The 20,311-nt window shown below is 43.1% G+C and overlaps 1 protein-coding gene across 23 annotated transcripts in view; it reads left to right on the forward strand.

Annotated features, from left to right (window-relative positions):
* The window catches only part of KALRN (kalirin RhoGEF kinase), a 642,588-nt gene that overhangs the window by 548,769 nt on the left and 73,508 nt on the right, over window positions 1-20,311 (forward strand). For 17 of the 23 annotated variants that reach the window (XM_078066810.1, XM_078066838.1, XM_078066842.1 and 14 more), the window contains 2 exons: window positions 16,513-16,796; window positions 18,322-18,426. In XM_078066810.1, the coding sequence (XP_077922936.1) occupies window positions 16,513-16,796; window positions 18,322-18,426 (389 nt within the window). The remainder of the gene's footprint in view (window positions 1-16,512; window positions 16,797-18,321; window positions 18,427-20,311) is intronic. The other 6 variants (XM_078066807.1, XM_078066817.1, XM_078066853.1 and 3 more) reach the window with 1 other exon arrangement.

Here is a 20,311-nt window from a genome sequence, read left to right on the forward strand (position 1 = left end):
GAAGAACTTTCTAGGCAGGGAGATTAGCAAGATCAGAGGTGGGAGCATATCTCATTGATAATGCCACCTAAAGCTTGGCATGTTAGACCATAGCAGGAGGAATATAGTTGAGAGTTCAGGTGACACATAGGGATTGGAAACACAAGCTAATAGTAGGAAGGAATGAGGTGGCCTTATGTGTGTGTGAGCTGTGTATGGAGTATTTTGTCCAGAGACCAATCTGAATATCCTGATATTTCCCATTCATCCATATTTGATAAGATGTTTCTCCCCAGATCCTTAAAGAAGAAGAGGTGATTTTTTTTTTTTAAGATTTTATTTATTTGAGAGAGAGAGGTAGAGAGAGAGAGCATGAGCAGGAGGAGGGGCAGAGAGAAAAGCAGACTCTCCACTGGGCAGGGAGCCTGACGTGGGGCTCGATCCCAGGACCCTGAGATCATGACCTGAGCCGAAGGCAGACGCTTAACCGACTGAGCCACCCAGGTGCCCCAAAGAAAAGGTGATTCTTGTTGGAAAAGTGAATCCAGTTCAGGACAAATTTATCTGTTTGCACAGCATGGACCAATCAGGTCATGTTGACCAATTTGTCAATTAAAGTAAAATCATCCCTCACCCCAGCCTCTTTGAAAACCCTCCAATGGTTTCCCATTGCATTCAGGATGAGGTTCCAACTTGCTGTCATGGCCTACAGGGCTCTGGGTCCAGCTGCCACCTGCCTTCCCAACTTCATTTCCTGTCCCACTACCCCTGACCTGTGCCCCAGCCACAAGAACTCTCCTCAGGTACTTTGGACATCCCCAACTTATTTCTGCCTTAGGATATCTGCCCAGACTGTACTCTTGGCAGAAGGCTTTAGCCCCATCTTTACATGGCTGGTTCCTTCTTATCATTCAGATCTCAACTTACTCTCAGACGGTCACCGGCTGCTCACTCTGAAGACAGAATCCAGGCCCTCTACAACTCATTAGCCAGTTTAATTCTCTAAATACTGTTCAGCAGTACTGGAAATTTTATAAAAACTCATGTGTTAGTTTATTATCTGACCCCACTCCCACCCCAACTAGAACATCAACTTGGCTTTGTCTCCTTCACTGCTATAGCCCTGCATTGGGAGTGGTACCTGGCACAGAGAGAGCACTCAGGAAGCATCTGCTGAATAACACAATATCTTCAAGTATAAATGCTGTGTGAATTGAGCCAACAGGACCTAGCAGTTAAGTAATAAAAGAGTCATCATAATGGGGCCAGGTCTAGGCAGTCTTCTAGGAAAGAGGCACTCTTATGGAAATAGTCTAATTGTGTATCTTTCCTGCAAAGGATGTCTCCATGGGTATCTGTGGTGCTGGGTGATACCCCAGCGCAATTATCGCTGATCGTGAAGCTGGGGGTTCCAGCTCTAGAAAAGAGGAGATGGTCTTGTCACCCCTGAGCAGGCATGGCCAAGTAGCAGCCCTTGGGCCTTTGGTCCCAATGTGTAGTATTTGGCAGCAGAGTGTTTGGATTCTTTTTAAAAATATGAACATGAATGTCTTTAGCTGACTTACACTCTCCATTTTGCCATGCATGCCTCTTCTGACTATCCATGTCCGAAGCCTTCTCATGCTGACCTTACCTTGAAGACATCAGAGCTTTGGCCCCTGCCCTAGGTGAATAAGTACCCTGTTCCCTACAGGTCCATTGAGTACTCTGGATGTTTTTCCTGATTGAAGGGAAGTTAAAATACTGCTGGTAAATCTCAGTAACTAGCTCATGTCTAGAGGACACGGTGTCAGCTTGTCTTACCTGCACCAAAGGCAGAGTGCTGGCTAAAGGGGATTTCTGATCCCAATTATGCAAATGAGATACGTGGTGTAATTAGGAAGTGACCTTTCTAGGGTCCCATAGTATCATCCGGACTTATCCTCTCTAACCTGCTCATCATGCGCCCAAGGTTTATTATTTGCTACAACAGTTGAGTAGCCCAGTTCAGTGTCTTCTAGAGTAGAGGCCAGCATTGGAGCTTCTAAGGTTCTCCCTGATCTACTCTCTTAACACCTACTTGTCATTTCTCCCATCTTTAACACTCTCAAACTTGACTCGAGAGATAGGAAATGCCTTGCCATCTACCAGGATCTTGGAATCATGCCTCCGTTCTTCAACCTCTGGCTGTTTTAGCTGGTCATTCCCCATATTCAAGATGCTGTAGCATCCAGCAGTGTCTTGATGATCTCTCTGTATTTACTAGCAAAATATTGTAGGTAATTAACATAGCTGACCAGCATTTCATGGCTCCCCCAAACCCACAACACCATTTTCAGTGACAATTTCAAGATCTATAGAAGGGACTCATAGGTCGAGTACAAACCTGACCCCGGATTAGCTTCCAGAGTCCCCATTTAGGAGTATAAATTTCATGTGGAAACTTAAGGTTTACTGATAATTGTATGCCCACAAGGCCAAAGTCAACTTTAAATAGCAAGTCAAAGCACAACTTGTACAGTTTTAACAATCTAGTTCTAGCCTTTTGCGTGGCCACCATTTTCATTATACATTGTTAAATCTGTTTTCAGTGGAATAGAAAATTATTCTCCTCTCATACTCGTGACCAGGAGATTATTTCATGAATGGAATTGGGTATTGTATGTAGGGATGTGTTCAAATATCACATAGAGTTGGGTATCGTATGCAGGAATTGTGTTCAAACATCACTTACAGTTGATTTGTATCAGAATTTTAAAAACATCAGCACTGAGCAAATATGCAATTTAACTTGATGGATTAGAAAATTGTGCGAGGGACAGACACCTCCTTAACCGAGGGATCAAACTTAACATCACTAGAATTGGATCAAATCAATAGTATGTGTCTCCTCACATGGTACATAATTTTTGGGGCATTCCTGCCAAAAACACACACTAAATCTAATCATAAGGCAACATCCAGCAAACCCAGACTGAGGGATGTTTTACAAAATAACTAGCTTACGCTCATAAAGATACCCAAGTCATGAAAGACATGACCTTTTTCTATAAAGGACATCACTTGAACAATTGGCAATATTTGAAGAGAGTAGCAATGTTAAATTCCTGAATTTGCTCATTGTACTGTGGTTATGTAAGAGAACACCCATGTTTTTAGGAAACATACACTGAAGTATTTGGGAATCAAGAAGAATCTTCTTTGTAACTTATTCTCAGAAGGCTCAGAAAAGGGGAGAGCAAGTGAGAGAAAGAGAAGAAAAAGCAAGCGGTAAACTGTTAGCATTTGGGAAATCTGGGTAAAGGGTGTATAGGAATTCTTTGTACTAATCTTGCAACTTTCCTCTAAACGCGAAATTATGTCAAAGTAAAAAGTTTGAAAGAGATGAAGCCATGGGCTCATACCTGTGAATCTCATCCCCAGGTAGGCCAGGCAGTGGCTTTTCCTGGCCACATGCACCCTGAGCATGGAGTCTGTACTCTGGGTCTGAGAAGGCAGGCCCAGGAAGCAGGGCATGAGGGCTTTGCTACACGAACACAGGGCAGAGCAATGTAGAATAAGACGTTACTCTTGGTTGGGCAGCTTAGACCTAATTCAGCTTGTTTGTTGCTTTTTTCCAAGCCAAGTAGCAAGGACCCGGAGGAAGACTCACTTGGCACGGGTGCTTGGGAGAAACAGGGCTGGGTTAAGCCTGCGGGGTCTCAAACTACGTTAAGTCCAGGATACTCTGTACCTTAATACTTACTTTCCCCCACCCCTCCCCATCCCTGTCAAACACACACAATGTAGTTTTCCCAAAAAAGGACACTGAAAACACAGTCTTGACCACCAGCCACTTGTTTCTTCCTCCAGGTATGCAGTTCCCCTCTTCTTCCCTCAGGTTCCCTAGGAGAGTTTCCATTGCAACATTTTTAGTTAAGTAGCGCTTAATTACAGTCTTAACCTTTCCAGAGTCACCCCACTTAACTCTTTCTCTCCGCCTCTATAATTAAGCCTGGCATGGGTTCCTTCAGTTTCAGTTACTATTGAAGGGCATTGTAAGTTGAATCCAGGACAGGCTTCCCCCCCTGACTCCTGGGGAAACTCTGAGGTGATAGCACCTAACTTGAAAATACCTGGACTGTAACTTACCTCCTCCTTTGGTGTTCATAAGAGGTTTTGAGTTTGACTGGGATCCTATCCTCAAGAGCGTGATTCACCTTTTGTATTCTAGACTGAGGTAGAATAATCGCCAAGATCGATGCTGACCACGCTGCTTTCTACAACACATTAATAGACTTCTGTAAATGGTCTGTGTCTCCCCTGGGAGAGTCATCATTTGCATGACAGGTTAATTAGCATAATAAGTCTTGCAGTAAAGAAACAGTTAACTTTGTTTAACCCATCTGAATTGCCTGAACAACACAGAACATCTTATGGAACAGAGAAGCACCAGCCTATGTTGGTAGTCTCCTTGCTAAGTTAAAGAGACCAGCACCTCACCAACATTGGCTTTTTTTTGGAGGTCTCTGGGCCTAATGATACTCAGGCTCCAGTGATTTATCTTTCTTTGTCCTTAGCTGTTCATCACTGGCCATTGAATGGGCTCCTCTTTACCCAAAGAGTTGGTGCTGGGGATGCAAAGGTGGAGGACATCTCTGTCCTCAAGGACGTTCCTTAGAGTTAGGGAGGGCAGGGCACGTAAACAAGCATTGTCAGTGCCAAATGAGTGGTACAAGAGGTACTCTCCCAGAAAAAAGGAGAACATGCTGGGCTTAGTCATCCAAGAAGTGCTAGGTAGGCTTTAGACAAGCAGAGAGGCTGCAGGGTGATATGAGCAATGAGGAACGCTTGTGCAGCAAACTGACTAAATGAACAATTAGACTGAAGTGGGGGCGGGGTAGCGGTTCATATAAAATAGTCATCCTCAAACATGAGCATACATCGAAATTACTTGGAGGGCTTGTTAAAACACAGAGTGCTGGGCCACCCCCATGGTTTCTGATTCAGTAGCTCCAGAATGGGACCCAGGAATTTGCATTTCTAAACAAGTTCCCAGATGATGCTTCCATTGTTGGTCTGGGGACCACAGTGTGGGGAACTCAGATTATCAAAGAATAGAAGCTCATAGAGCTGGAAAGGTGAGCAGGCCTACCCATGGAGTAGTTTAAATAGCAGGCTGAGAAATTAGATTTTATTGATCCAGTGACTTATACAGACCACTGTAATTGTTCTGATAGCAGAGAGATGTCACACTGATATGAGAAAGAGATTAGATGCAGAGAATCAGTTGGAGGCTGTTACATAGTTAGAGCAAGTGGTTTTAAAAGATCTGATTTAAGGCATGACAATAGGAATAGAAAGAAAAATATCCGTACAGAAGTCTTTGTGAATGAAGAATCTGCTTGCAGGAGATTAAATCTGAAAGACAGCCTTGGTCATCCTCTGAGAGAATCTTCAGTTACATTCGGTAATTTGTATCATGTTAGTTTGAGCTTTGGGAGTATTACTAGGGTTGAACTTGTTTATATTCTCACAATCTGAAAAGTGCAAAATGTTACTGTTTTAACATTAGTAACATTTTAAGTGAACAGGTTAGACTGTTTTATGGAGCTCATTTAACCTGCTTAGGAGGGCTGAAAAGGAGGCGGTAAGGAGATGGCTACCCCAGGCTTGGGACTGGGCGGATGCCCTGGGTCATGATTTGATGACCTCCTTGTGCTCATGATATCTTTATAGATGAATGCCGATCTTAGATGACCTCAGTTCCTGCTGATCTGCTGATTCTTGTTGCCCTAACATAAGTAGAAACCACTTCTCAAAAGTCTGTGTTTAGGTTTTATATGAACATGGCAATATCCTTTTTTCAGTCTGGATTTGTCCATTTTCACCATGCTCTCTTGTTGGTTGTTTTGAGCAGTTCAGGAGCCCTTTAGGAGAATTTTCTACACTACACTGTAGAAGAAATGTGCATTCCCTCTCCAGAGCTGTGGACAAGTCTGGGAGAATGAAAAGGGTATATAAATGGAAATAATGTCTAGAATGTTTACTCTTGGAAGAGCAGCAGATATTTTTCCACTGACTTTTGGCGATCTGATATGTCAAGTTTCAGAATCCACCCCTGAAATATAGAAAGAATTTTTAGCCCTTGGCTTCCAAAGGCCACCAAAAGGGTAGTGAATCGAGTGAGTCAATGTGGCAACATGTCACAGCAATGGCCATGCCTATCTGGGATGGGAGGAAGGCACTGACTCATCGCCCTTCGAGGGCTCTCCTCCCTCTGTCTCTGGCTCAGAGAGAATATTACCCAGGGAAAAGTAAGGCGAAGGAGACTATGAAGACAAGCAGTTGGAAACAGTCATTTTACCCTCTGTTTCCAAAGGTGTCCTGATGGGACTCGAAGGGGAGGCACTGAAGGAGCCTGCAGTAGTTGAGTGAGATCTGGACTGAATTAGAATAGAATTCGAAAGAGTTTATCTAGATTGAAGCCTGAGGTACTGGCTTTCCCCGCCCCCCCATGGAGATTGTTTAGTCTGTTGGAGAAGACCCTGATATTAAGAGCTGGTGTCCCCATGAGCCCTGAAGATGAAACGAATTCCTGCCCTATGTGGATGCCACTGGATTTGGAATCCCCGTGGCTCAGATCTCTGTACAGTCTACCAGGTAGGATCAGCATTCTAGGGAAGAGAAGGGGACAAGGGAGTAGAAATGAACTGTCATCTGTCTACTGAACTCAATACAATGTGCTGTTGAGGCTCAGGATGATCCTTCATTTTGTACTCTTTGTTTAATGGGGAAAAGCAGACACAAAAGTTCCAAATCCATAGGGATTTAGATGTAAAAAAAAAAAATTACAGGGCGCCTGGGTGGCTCAGTTGATTAAGCGACTGCCTTCGGCTCAGGTCATGATCCTGGAGTCCTGGGATCGAGTCCCACATCGGACTCCCTGCTCAGCAGGGAGTCTGCTTCTCCCTCTGATCCTCCCCCGTCTCGTGCTCTCTCTCTGTCTCATTCTCTCTCTCAAATAAATAAATAAAATTAAAAAAAAAAAAATTACAAAACCACATGAAGGTCTGAGTAAAGTGGTGAGATAAAGAATGGTGGGTTGGCAAAGGACTCATCGGAGAAGACATTCCTGAACTAAGTATAAAAGCAGTATAGCGAGCAGGAGGCAGGGGTGTGGACTATGCATTTGAGACTTGAGTGTTGTCCCAGAGATGGGAGAAGGACTATCCTGAGCCAAGTGGTGTTTGCCAAGTTTAGTCTAAAGTTGTAGTAGGGGCAAATTGCAAGGGCAACAAGTTTTGTAGTGTTCAGAAACAATGTTTCTGGAACACGCTGCTTCTCCCCCTTTCCCCTGTCCTATTGCTGTCGCTGTAGCAGCTTTCTTCCTCCTCTGGCACCAGGTGGTCTAGATACCAGAATGGCCAACCGAATGGTTTGGTGGGAAGCCAGCCATTCCAGGAACTGGTGATGCACAGCCTTAGAACCTCAGCTAAACATGCAACCAAGAGATTGGCTTTCATCAGCATTCCACTAAAAGACCTGTCAGAGTCATTATCTTATGCCATGAGAGATATATTAATGCTTACTGTAGGTTTTGTGCTGTCCCTGCTTACAAACAATTGGATTTATGTATTTATTACACAAAGAATTTGTATCCTTGACCTTCCCATCATCCCCTTCTCTAGATGTGAGAAAATGTGTATATGATACTTCAGTTTCCAGTGTGAGAAAAATGTATATATGATACTTCTATAATGTTTATATTAAGTAAATTATTTATAGAAAGCTGAAGAAAACAGGAGTATTTGGCTTTCTAATCTCTGCAGACAGATGTATTGAAATGCATTTGCCTTATATAGCTCAGGCCACGGAAGGCAATAAGGATGAGTTTATAATTATTCCAGTATCATTGGAACTAAAGCCAGACAAAAAAACAGGAGGTTAAGGGACTCTTCTGTAAATATCTAGTGGGTTTTAGGAGTCTTTGTGTGATTTCAGCCATTGGAGTCAAAGCTTCCAATAGAGTGTTATAAATACCAGGGGGACATTTATAGACCCATCTAGATAAAACAGGTATGCTTAATATAGAGCAACTAGACTCTGTATCTTTTAGCAGTTACATAAATTACAATATGTAAAAGACAGCCTTTGGGATGTGATTGAATACCACCACTGAACTCCAGAAGAATGGACTGAAAATGGAGTTTTTTGTTCTTGAGTTTTGTCCCTCAAGCCAGTATAGAAAATGGTGGGCCAGCTTAGTGAGTTATGCATTGAGGGTACTCACAGTCCACTGAAAGCTTGGGTGACCTTACACATGCATATGCTCTCTGTGGCCCCAGCCTCGCCCTTTCAGGGACATTGCTCCTAGTCTTTGGGGATGGTAACCCCTCAAAACTAATAGAACTCTCTTCTCTTTTTGTCTAAGAGGTATAATCCTTTATTTTCAGCTTACTTTGAGGTCAGTGTGAAGAAGGCTGATGAATCAGTATTTTGTGATTAGAGAAATAGCGGATGGCCGTACTGTGGAAGCAGCCAAAGGCATTTGGCATTTCCTACGTATGCATTCTGTGACGACTTGTGCAAAAATGCATTCTGCTTTCGGAATAGTTTTGCAAATTTTACACCAGACTGCAAAGGGTAAAAGCTCTTTTTTTTTTTTTTTAGGTGTAACATAAAAGTGAAATAAATATGAGTTGAAACTTTTTAAAAAGGAAATTGAATTTATAAATATGGCAGATTTCTAGTATATTCAGTTACTACCCATTTGTATACAATTATCTTCTATTTTGGTAGCTAATGAAGGTCTGTCCAAGTAAAGAAGGACAGTGTTTGACCTAGACAATGGACTTCTTGGGACTGTGCAGTGCGCATACTCTCATGGGCTTTGTTCCACTTTTCCTCTTCACATCAAGCAGACAGCTCTCATCTCCTATACTGCTTGGAAACATGCTACTGTGATGAAAATACCTGAAATTATGGAGCCCTTGCCCCAAGGCTGAAACTGATAACAGTGACATGTTTATTCTAACCCCGTGACGGTATTTGAGACCCTAATCTCAACAGTTGTTCAGTTGCCTGGTCATAAAATCCATCTGAAGCTCCCATTCTGAGAGACACCCTATAGATAAGGAGGCATGTGTCATTTCCAGGGAATAGCCTGCGCTGCTTAAACTTCCAAATAGCGGGAAAAGGAGACAACCATGGCCAAGTAACCCAAGGATATGGCCACCTTATTCTCGGACAAGATTTCAGGCACTGGTCATAAGAGTGGTTCCCTGAAATTAGAAGGGAAAATGACCCAGAATGGCAGCTGGTAGCATTAAGTGTTTCTTTGCTTTTAGGAGGGCATGAACCTTTGAAGCTAAAAATGGCCTTAAATCATTTAGTCTAGGCTTTAGAAGAACATAAGATAGAATGAAGGAACAGAGTTTATACAGAATAAACTCAAAGCCACAGAATTAAGGGAGGTTTTTCTGGATTTATTGATTTTTATTTAACTCACATCTTGTTTCTGTGGGTTTATAAGTGTTCTAAGCACTTTAAAAATATTAACTCCTTAATCCTAATAGCAATCCTATTGGGTAGACACTAATATTATCTTCAGTTACTGATGAGGAAACTGAGATATAGAGAGGTTAAGTAAATGGACCAGAGTCACACAGCTGGCCAGAGGTGGAGCCAGGCTTTGAGTGTATCCTGTCTCATCCATCTGAGCACTGCCCAGCTTGTTGGTGGCATAGCAGGGCCAGAAGCCAGCTCACCTCTTTGTTACAATCCACTGACTAGGCACCAGTGGGTTGTTCTGAGGTCATTTAAGCAAGGCAGGCAGATTAGGCCAGGAGGGTTTCTCTTTTAATCAACTGCAACAAAGTATCATGAAGAGATGAGTGTTGAGGTCAAGAATTCTCTAGTCATTGACTAAGCCTTGGAATGTGCTGTGTGACCAAGCAGCGTGTCTTCGCCGGTATTAGAGGGGAAATCAGGTAGGTTAGAGAGGTGGCTTGGGAATTGAAGCAAGTAGGGATAAAAAATAGTGTGTGAGTCTGCTGATGGATAAGTATTAGTTATCTGTTGGTTTATTTATTTACATTTTCTTGATTTCATTAGTATCTTTTTACTCCCATGACCCATCAGGTAAGCTGTGCCACTCAGAGCCCGTGAAGTTGGACCTTCAACCTCAGAGATTCCCCTGACAAATTTCCTATTTTCCCAGTTTGTGGCTGAGATATCAATTATAGGATGCATTTCCTACTGATCTAAAGGCACTGGTTTTTACCTTTTTGTTTTTTCTTCTTGAGACATTCTGCTTTAATCTCAATTTATTTCCTTAACGTATGTGCTTTGGTTAGGAAGGAGATGTTTACTTTTTCCAGGGGAAAATTATATGCTAATGTACATAATCATCAAGGAGAATGCAGGAAGATAGGAACTTTTTTCTTTTTTTTTTTTAAATCAAGATGTAATTGACATAACATTATATTAGTTTCAGGTATACAACATAATGATTCAGTATTTGTATGTATTGTGAAATGATCACCACATAAGTCTGCTTGGCATCCATCACCACACATAGTTAAAAGTTTTTCTTTTCTGTGATAAGAACTTTTAAGATTTACTCTCTTAGCAACTTTCAAATATATAATACAGCATTATTCACAGTAGTCACCACACGGTACTTTACATCCCCATGACTTATTTATTTTATAACTGAAAGTTTGTATCTTTGGACTTCCTTCACCCATTTTGCCCACCCTCCTCCCCCAGCTCTGGCAACCACCAGTCTGTTCTCTGTATCTGTGAGTTTGTTTTTTCTCCCTTAGATTCCACATATAAGTGAGATCATACAGTCTTTATCTTTCTCTGTCTGACTTATTTCATTTAGCATAATGCCCTCAAGGTCCATCCACGTTGTCACAAATAGCAGGATTACCTTCTTTTTTGTGGCTAAATAATATTCCAATGTACACATGTACCACATTTCCATATACATTTATCGAGTCACCTCTGTCTTGGGCATTATAAATAATGCTGCAATTAATACAGGGATCCATATATCTTTTCAAGTGTTTTCATTTTTTTTTTAAGATTTTATTTATTTATTTGACAGAGAGGGAGAGCATGCGCATGCACACAAGCAGGGGGAACAGCAGAGAGAGAGGGGAAGCAGGCTCCCCGCTGAACAGGGAGCCCGATGCAGGACTTGATCCCAGGACACTGGGATCATGACCTGAGCCGAAGGCAGACGCTTAACTGACTGAGCCACCCAGGCACCCCGTCAAGTGTTTTCATTTCTTTCAGATGAATACCCAGAAGTGAAATTGCTAAATCATAGGGTGGTTCTGTTTTTAATTTTTTGAGGAACTTCCATCCTGTTTTCCATAGTAGCTGCACCAGTTTGCATTCCCACCAACCCAGGTGCACAAGGGTTTCTTTTCTCCACATCCTCGCCAACACTTGTTATCTCTTATCTTTTTGAGAATAGCCATTGTAACAGATGTGAGATGATATCTCATTGTGGTTTTAATCTGCATTTCCCTGATGATTCGTGATGTTGAGCATCTTTTCATGTACCTGTACCAATCTGTCTGTATGTCCTCTTTGGAAAAAGGTCTGTTCAGATCCTCTGCCCATTTATTTCATCAGGTTGTTTGTCTGCTATTGAGTTGCATGAGTTCTTTATATATGTTGGATATTAACCCCTCATCCGATACATGATTTGCAAATTTTCTCCCATTTGGTAAATTGCATTTTCATTTCGTTGATGATTACAAAAGACAAGAAGTTGTGTACACAGTTGGTGGGAGTAAATCAGAGTGCAATCTGGCAGTAACTAGTGAAGGTGGCGAGGTGTGTTCAGTAAAGCGCAGCAGGTCTGCCTGGAGATACATGCTCTGGATGCTTTAAGAGTTTAGAGCAGTGTGTGTTCTCGGTGTGTGATCTGCACGTTGTAAAGATTTGTCAGCGGTTTGTTTCCAGTTCACAGGGAGATATAAGTACAGAAAGTGAGAATAAGCATTTAGAAGCTTTTATAGCAATTTGACACTTCCACCACATCTAAGAGTGTGACTTTGTATTTTATAAAAGTATTGATCTGAAACAGATTAGAAATAAGAAAAACGGGTCTTTGACTCCCTGACCACAGGTAGTTTGGGAAACACTGCCCTAGAGGAATTCTCACAAATAAACAGAGACCTGTACAGGACTGCTTCAAGTAAGTGTGTGTGTGTGTGTGTGTGTGTGTGTGTGTAACAACCTAAATATCCATCCTTAGGAAAATGTGCTACAAACACCATGATATGTCCTATGAAAGAATATTATTCAACAATTAAAATGAATGAACTAGATCTACGTGACTGAACACGGATAAATCTCAGATAATTTTGAATTAATGAGCACATTGCAAAATGATACCTATATTATGATAATTATATAAAATTTTAAAAACACAAAATAATACTAAATTTCCATACAAAGTAAGTGGCTAACAACATGGATGGGAAAGATGCACACCAGCTTCAGAAGAGAATTTAACTCTGGGAAGGGAAAATGGTGGATAGGATTGTGAATGGGTGAAAAAAAAAATTAAAGCTTCAACTGTATATATAATCTTTTATATTTTTTTAAAAGCTGAAGCAAATATGGCAAAAAAAAGTTTACATTTATCATATCTAGAGTGGTGGGTTTATTACATTTTTCTACGTTTTTCTACGTTTTTCTCTATCTTAAAAGTATCTCCTAGTAAAACCAGCCTCAGAATATGATTTTTTTCTGATCCAGAAAGCAAGCTGAACATACTGGAACATCTGGGGAGCTTGATTACCTACAATGCCCAGGACACATTTGTCTTCCCAGTGACTTAAAACCAGATATTAGCCGTATGTGCAGCTTCTGTGCCTCAGGACTATAGAGGAAACGTTAGTTCAGAGCCCTGGGGCAGATGGAGAGATGCCTGGATTCTGGTCCTAGCTTTGTGACTAACTCATTTGTAACAATGGATTTCTCATATTTAAACCTTCATTGCCTTGTCCTTAAAATTAGACTGAGACTGTTTTCAACACTGAAATTTTATAACTTACATAAATTTTATATAAACATATATTTGAAATGTTAAATAGACTAGCAGTTTGATGCTCCTTTTACAATAATCATAGAGGCTAAAGCAATACGTGGAATAAATGCAGATGTAGGAATAAGATTAATATATGTGCAGTGGATGGGGCACCTGGGTGGCTCAGTCAGTTAAGCATCTGCCTTCGGCCCAAGTAGTGATCTCAGGGTCCTGGGATCGATCCCTACGTCATGCTCCCTGGTCAGCAGGGAGTCTGCTTCTCCCTCTCCCTTTGCCCCTGCCCTTCCCCACACCCATTTATGCTCTCTCTCTCTCTCTGCTCTCTGTCTCTAAAATAAAAATTTTAAGAGTAAGGAGTAAGATCTGAGTTTAATTCTTGCCTCCCTGCTATTCACCAACTATGATCCTTGGTTTCCTGAAATACTGATCTTCTATTTCCTATGACAAGAATCATAATAAATAGCGTCTACCTCAGCTTGGAAAGGTTTGAGAGCAGTCTTATTGTTGCCGTTGTTACAAATCAGTCACTTAACTTTTATGCCTGGAAAGGTACTATAATAAAATCTCAAACAGCTAATTGCAGTCATCTTCCAGAAATGGGATGAGCATAGCATGCCAATTATTCTTTAAAGCAGTAATAAACTATAAATTTTCTAAACTAAATGGTGCCACATTCTCTAAAAGCATGCATTCAAAGTAATTTAGTAAATTTCTCATCTCAAGAATAAAGATTGTAACTATGTGAGGTAATCAGTGTTAACTAAACTTATTGCAGTGATCATTTCACAATATATACAAATATCAAATCATTATGTTGTACACCTTGAACTAATACAATGTTATATGTCAATTATATCAAAAACCGGAAAATAAAAACAAAAACAGACAAATAAAAAACAACAAAGTGAGGGGCACCTGGGTGGCTCAGTCGTTAAGCGTCTGCCTTCGGCTCAGGTCATGATCCCAGGGTCCTGGGATCGAGCCCCGCATCGGGCTCCCTGCTCGGCGGGAAGCCTGCTTCTCCCTCTCCCACTCCCCCTGCTTGTGTTCCCTCTCTCTCTGTCAAATAAATAAATAAAATCTTTAAAAAAAAAAAAAAAAACAACAAAGTGATTTAGAAATGGTTCTGTCTGAATTTGGGACCCTAATTAGATGAATTATAGATTGCTTCCAACACTTGAATTCTCTTTTATGTGGGCTGCGATTGAATGGCCCTAATTGTTTACACGGAATAAACTTGACACAACAAAAGTGAGAACATGCTTGATTTTTAATTTGTACTTTGTAATTTGTACTCTTGCCATTCATTTATACAGAATGCCCCAAAGCAGAACCATATGACAACAGGGAAGGACGGTCAAGATTTGCATTTGTGAATCTCAAAATCAGGCTATGTTTTGTGATGGAACAGAGTATTTGGGCCAGGGCACAGTGAATGTGGTTGGGCCTCTAGTTCTGCTGACACAGTATGTGCTGATTAAGTTTTGAAGGCTTGGTTTTATAGAGCCATGTGGTATCCCAGGGGTCTGGTGAATGAAAAGCTTTTGCAGCTTATCAGCAGAAAGATAAGAGAAAAGCCCTGGTTCTACTACCAGTGTGGGGAGATGTTGATCACCCAGGCTTCTGAGAACAGGAGTTTGACCCACACCAAACATGCCCAGCACCACAGCCAGCAAGGAATTCCCTGAGATAAGATTACAGTGTTGTCCTTAAAGGGACGCCAACCAAGTCAGTGGATCCCCAAATATTCCCTGAGCTTAGCAACCCTGTAAATTATCCTTTTTACCAGGGGACTTCAGGACCTCAGTGTTTGGGCTTCTAGATGCAAACATTGAGGTGTTGTTTTCCAAGGTACACACAAAACTCTAGCAGCGTCAAAGTCAGACCCCACAGGGTCAAGAGCCTGAGCTTGGGGCCCTCAAGATCTGCCAAATTGTAGAAGCTGGAGACAGCTCTTTGTTGACAAAAGTGTTCATTCACCTTCCTTTGGGATTTTGTTTTTTCTCTACTGGCTATGTCTAGGCCAGAGGGCCTCTAAATCCAGGTTTGTCCTCAAGGCCAGGCCTAGGATGAAGTCATTATAGGAAAAGGTGATTCAGTCTTTGAGAGGAATAGGTATGAAAAACCACTTCAGTAATTTATTTCAGTACCTAGTCATGTGTTTGGTTTAAATATCAGTACGTAAACTGGCACAGGGGCAGTGGACCCACGGGGGGTCAAGGAATTCTCCCAAGACCATTTTGGTAATGAGAAGCCGCAGACACAGAGAGGTAACTCACCTTTGATTTGTCATCCAGACACTTCTTGCTTGGAACGCCTCACATTCGTTCCTCTGTACCCCGGTGTGCCACCCTAGTGTGGCCTTCTGGTTCTGACCCCTCCTTCCCAGGGCTATGCTGTATATAGTGACCAGATTAATTAACAACAACAACAACAAAAACCCTTTTTATTGTGTCATTTCCCAGGATAGTCTCACAATAAAGGTCAGACACTTCTAGTTTATTATTAAATATCCTCACTAATCTTTCTATCCAGTTTCTCTTTCTCCATCAAAACTTTACTTCATGCAGGGGATCTCCTTATGGGCTGTGTTAACTTATTTTTCAATATTCCTGCTTTGGTTCCTGCTGTCTCTCCTTTTGGAGTTCCTTCTCCCCTTCTCTTCTACTCAGACACATCTCTTCCATTAAACTCTTTCAGACCAATCCCGCCTACACTGATCTGACCTTCCTCTGAACTCTGCTAGCTTATCACCTAGAGTCCATACCAGCCCTGTGGCAGTTAATCACATTCTCTGTGAATTTGGCTTTGTTTTGCATGCTCTGTCTTGCTCTTTCTCTCTTCTCTCTCTTTCTTTGTGTCTGTGTGTGTTTGTATGTGTTTATGTAGCTAGATAAGGGGTCTTTGAAAATAAAACCTAGGTCTTTTTTTTTTTTAATATATATTTTTTTAAGATTTTATTTATTTATTTATTTGACAGAGAGACACAGCGAGAGAGGGAACACAAGCAGGGGGAGTGGGAGAGGGAGAAGCAGGCTCCCCGCTGAGCAGGGAGCCCGATGCGGGACTCGATCCCAGGGCCCTGGGATCATGACCTGAGCTGAAGGCAGACACTTAACGACTGAGCCACCCAGGCGCCCCAAAACCTAGGTCTTAAATGTCTTTAAAATATACTACCTAATAGATGCTCCGTGACATTGTTACTGGTTGGTAATTCTTGCTTCGTATCTTGATTTTTTTCCACAAAGGTAGGAGTCTCTGTCTTCTGTTCACTCCGATATCCGTGGCTCCCAGAGTAGTGCCTTGCACATTAAAAATTGAGTGAGGGTCAGCTGTTAACCTCTACAGAGGGTTGCCTTGACCAGGGTTTGCAGCTGGCCTTGACATTCTGCCTTGTGTCCCAGCTTCTTGAGGATGGAACTGTCTTACTCCCAGCCACACTGTCCCCCCTTAACTGCCTCTGACATTGGCTGTGTCGGTCTGTTCTTTCTCCTCAGATGCGTACTCTCATTCCTCAAGTGAAAACGGAGGCAAGTCTGAGTCAGTGGCCAACCTGCAGTCTCAGCCCTCCCTGAACTCCATCCACAGCTCCCCCGGGCCCAAGCGTTCCACCAACACCCTCAAGAAGTGGCTGACCAGCCCGGTGCGCCGGCTCAACAGTGGAAAAGCAGATGGAAACATCAAGAAGCAGAAGAAAGTACGAGATGGCCGGAAGAGCTTCGACCTGGGATCTCCCAAGCCTGGGGATGAGACAACCCCTCAGGGAGACAGTGCCGATGAGGTACTTACATGTGGCCCTGGAGCCTCCATCAGGAGGGGGCTTCTGACCTACATCCTTCCTGGAGTTTTGTGAGGCCTCTTTCCCTGGGTTCTGTAAACCCACCAGTCTGTAGTCCCCAGTAGATTGTGTTCTTGAGCCCAAGTGATCTGAGTTTTTGTACTAACAAGACCTTACCAGTCTGATGTGTGATCAATTCGGAGACTGACTAGCACCTAGAATTTCCAGCAGATGGACAACATTTTGCCAGATTTGGAGACAGGGGCCCGGGCCTGAGGGCAGCCATTTGGTCACCTAATCCCCTGCTTCTACTAAGGACTACATCAAAACCTGCTAGTTGAGAATAAGAATAAAAGAAGGTAGACCATTTCCCTTGGAAGGAGAAGCCCATGCTGGGAGACTACAGCTGTTTTCAAGTATCTAGACCAGTGCCACATACAGATGGGGAGTAGACAACTCCAGGTCGCTCCAGAGGGGAGAATTATGACTAACAGGTGAAGGTTTACAGAAGGCGAGGTTGCAGCTCAAAGAGGAACTTTAATGGAGGTCAGCTAGTGATGAGTGAGCTGCCATGAAAGCGAATAGACACCCGTGCTGGAAGGGGCCGGGACGCCATATGACCTCACACAGCAGTTGGAGAGATCCCTGTATTAGCCGAGAGGTCAGACGGGGTGACCTCTGAAGTCCCTTTCAAAGCTGAGATTCTGTAATCAAAATACAGTGGGTGTGTTTTAGTTGGGGGAATGAGAGCTGTCTTTTTCTGGCCAACTAACCTGCTCTATTCGCTGATGTGGCTAAGCGGTTCTTCCTGCTATGTAACCAGACTCTGTTTGTAATTTTATGCTATCTGCCATTTCTCCCTCTGAGAATGACAGTAGAGCCTGGTGATACTCAGACTGTGGCTTAATAGTCCTTCAAAAGCTTAAAAAGTTAGGTTTTCTCGGGCGCCTGGGTGGCTCAGATGGTTAAGCATCTGCTTTCGGCTCAGGTCATGATCCCGGGGTCCTGGGATCGAGTCCTGCATCGGGCTCCCTGCTCGGCGGGGAGCCTGCTTCTCTCTGCCTCTGCCTCTCTCTCTCTCTCCCTGTCTCTCATGAATAAATAAATAAAATCTTTAAAAAAAAAAAAAAAGAATTTCATGGACACAGCAGCTTATCCATGAAAGTAAAACTGAAGGCATGTAATAAATAAAGAACCATTTAAAAAAAAAAAAGTTAGGTTTTCTCTGACCACTCTCAGCTTTTTCTTTTCCTGACTGATTAACAAGGTAAATGTTTCTCTTGTGTGTGTGTGTGTGTGTGTGTGTGTGTGTGTGTGTTTTCCCCCATTTGAACCTCACTGTCCTTTGAGATTAAAAGGTGCACCCATTCCACAGAGGAGGACGGTGAGGCTGAAAAAATAAGGATGTGTTGAGGAAGGAGGGTATCTTATATGTTGCTTTTTTAAAAAATTCTAAGTCCTGAACCATTGGTATCTTTAACTATATGAAACATAGGACTGAATGACTAATGCTGCTCATTTGTTCTAGAAGAACAAGAAAGGTTGGGGCGAAGATGAGCCAGATGAAGAGTCACACACCCCCCTCCCTCCTCCTATGAAGATCTTTGACAATGACCCTACACAGGACGAGATGGTAGGACTTCTTTACTTTCTCACTTGAAAGAACAATGTATAACACATGTGATTTTGTCTTGTGTGTGTGGTGAGGGTAGTAATACCGTCTCTCCCTTGTTATCTCCCTGAATCCATAGTGATGCAGATTCTATCTATATTTGGTCGGTGTTCCCTCCCCCCGCCCTGGAGGTCTGACTTCATTCTGGGCAGTGAAGGGGCGCGTGCAGAAGTCCCAGAGCGGGAATCTGTCTGGTGTCTTGTCCCGTTGGTGAAGGATAATGACTCTGTCTTTGGAAGCTGCAGATCCTAAAAGGAACTATTTGTCTCTAAAGGAGTCTGAGGCCGTTCCAGGCTGAGATCACTTTGTTGTACCTGACTTCTGAACTGTGTTTTAGCTGATCGTTTTCCCTATACTGAACTCTAAAATCCAAGTAACAGTAGCTTCCGCTTAAGCCCAAATTCTGCAATCACCACAGGAGGGATGGAGACGCTGCTAAGGGGGAGTTGCTGACAAAGGTGGGAAGACCTAAGTGCAGGTTGCCATGTGCTTGGTCTTGCAAAAATCCCTGCCTCGTGAGCACGCAGAGGCTCACCGGGGCCTGAAGCGTAGATGTCTACGTGGCCTCGAATCGCTGAGCGATCACCCTGTTTGCTCTAGAGGTCAGCTTGGATGTGTGGCCTGGTACCGGCCGAGGCTCAGGGCTGCTTGAACCGCACGCTCTGTCACTCATTTTCCTAGCAAACCCTGCTTTCACCTCGGTGTGTTTTTCCTGCCTTCTCTTCGTGCCGCTGTCCCCTTGGACTCCGCAGGTTTTAACTGTCCTTTACATTTTCTTTTCAGAGTGGTTGGTGGTGGTGGTGGTGGCTTAGCCGTCCCTCCGGGGTCTCCCTGTGTTCCGTGCTGCGCCGCCTTGCCGTGGCACGGCCCGCTCTGAGGCGGTGGGGCCAGCAGACGCGGGGAACACATCTTCATACAACCCCCCAGGGATACAGTTCACAAAGGCCTGCTTGCAGATGCGTCAGCATGTCCGGTGACAGCCCTGTCCTTGTGTTCATTCCCTCTGCTTTGTATTTGGATCACGAACCCACAGATATTAGTTGGGGTCTCCCAGGGTGCCACGCGAGAGGGAGAGACTCTAGGGACAGGATGATGATGAAGATGCCCCCTCTGTGACGGTGATGGTGGTGGCCCTGACTCTTAACTGTTGGAAGGCAAGTAGCAGGAAGCACGGCACGATGTCCATCCTGGGTTCCCAGGAGCAGAAGTGCCGCGCTCCACACTGAGGTCAGCACGGGAGCCAGTCTGCTGTGTTCCCAGAGGCCTAGCCTTGTAAAATGTTCTATGAACAGTGACGGCATGTGTGGGGCGGAGGATGCTCCTGTCACAGTATCGGCCCTCCCACGCGGCCCTCCGCATGGAGGTGCCAGCCGGCATCCGAAAAGTAAAGGTCACGAACCCTCCCCCTCGAATTCCCTCAAACACAGCTTGTTTTGGGGAAGAGGATGTTATGCTGTTTCTGGGTAATCTTTAACTGAAAAGGCGGACTCACCCCAGACATTTGTGTGGCTTTTTGTTAGCCAGAAAGAGGACTGATGGCAACGGTCCCTCTTTAGACACATTCACCCTCCTCAGCCCTGCCTGTTTGATTTCTGTGCATTTGTTTTTCTGAAATATTTGGGGAGCCTCAGAACTTCTAGCAATTGGAGTTGAACTTATGAAAATAAGTTTTTACAACAGTCTATAAGGACGTTTTTAGTCTACCTATTGTAATGTTATACAACCGCCTTGATTCTCCATGTTCCCTTCTACTATTTGTTCATATGTGTATATGTTTTATTTTTATAGTTGTAATATGCACTTGATATGCTCAATGTTTTATTTAATTTTTTTTTAAATCTTATTA

This window comes from Halichoerus grypus, chromosome 1 (assembly GCF_964656455.1).
Source record: "Halichoerus grypus chromosome 1, mHalGry1.hap1.1, whole genome shotgun sequence".
NCBI classification, from domain to species: Eukaryota; Metazoa; Chordata; class Mammalia; order Carnivora; family Phocidae; genus Halichoerus; species Halichoerus grypus.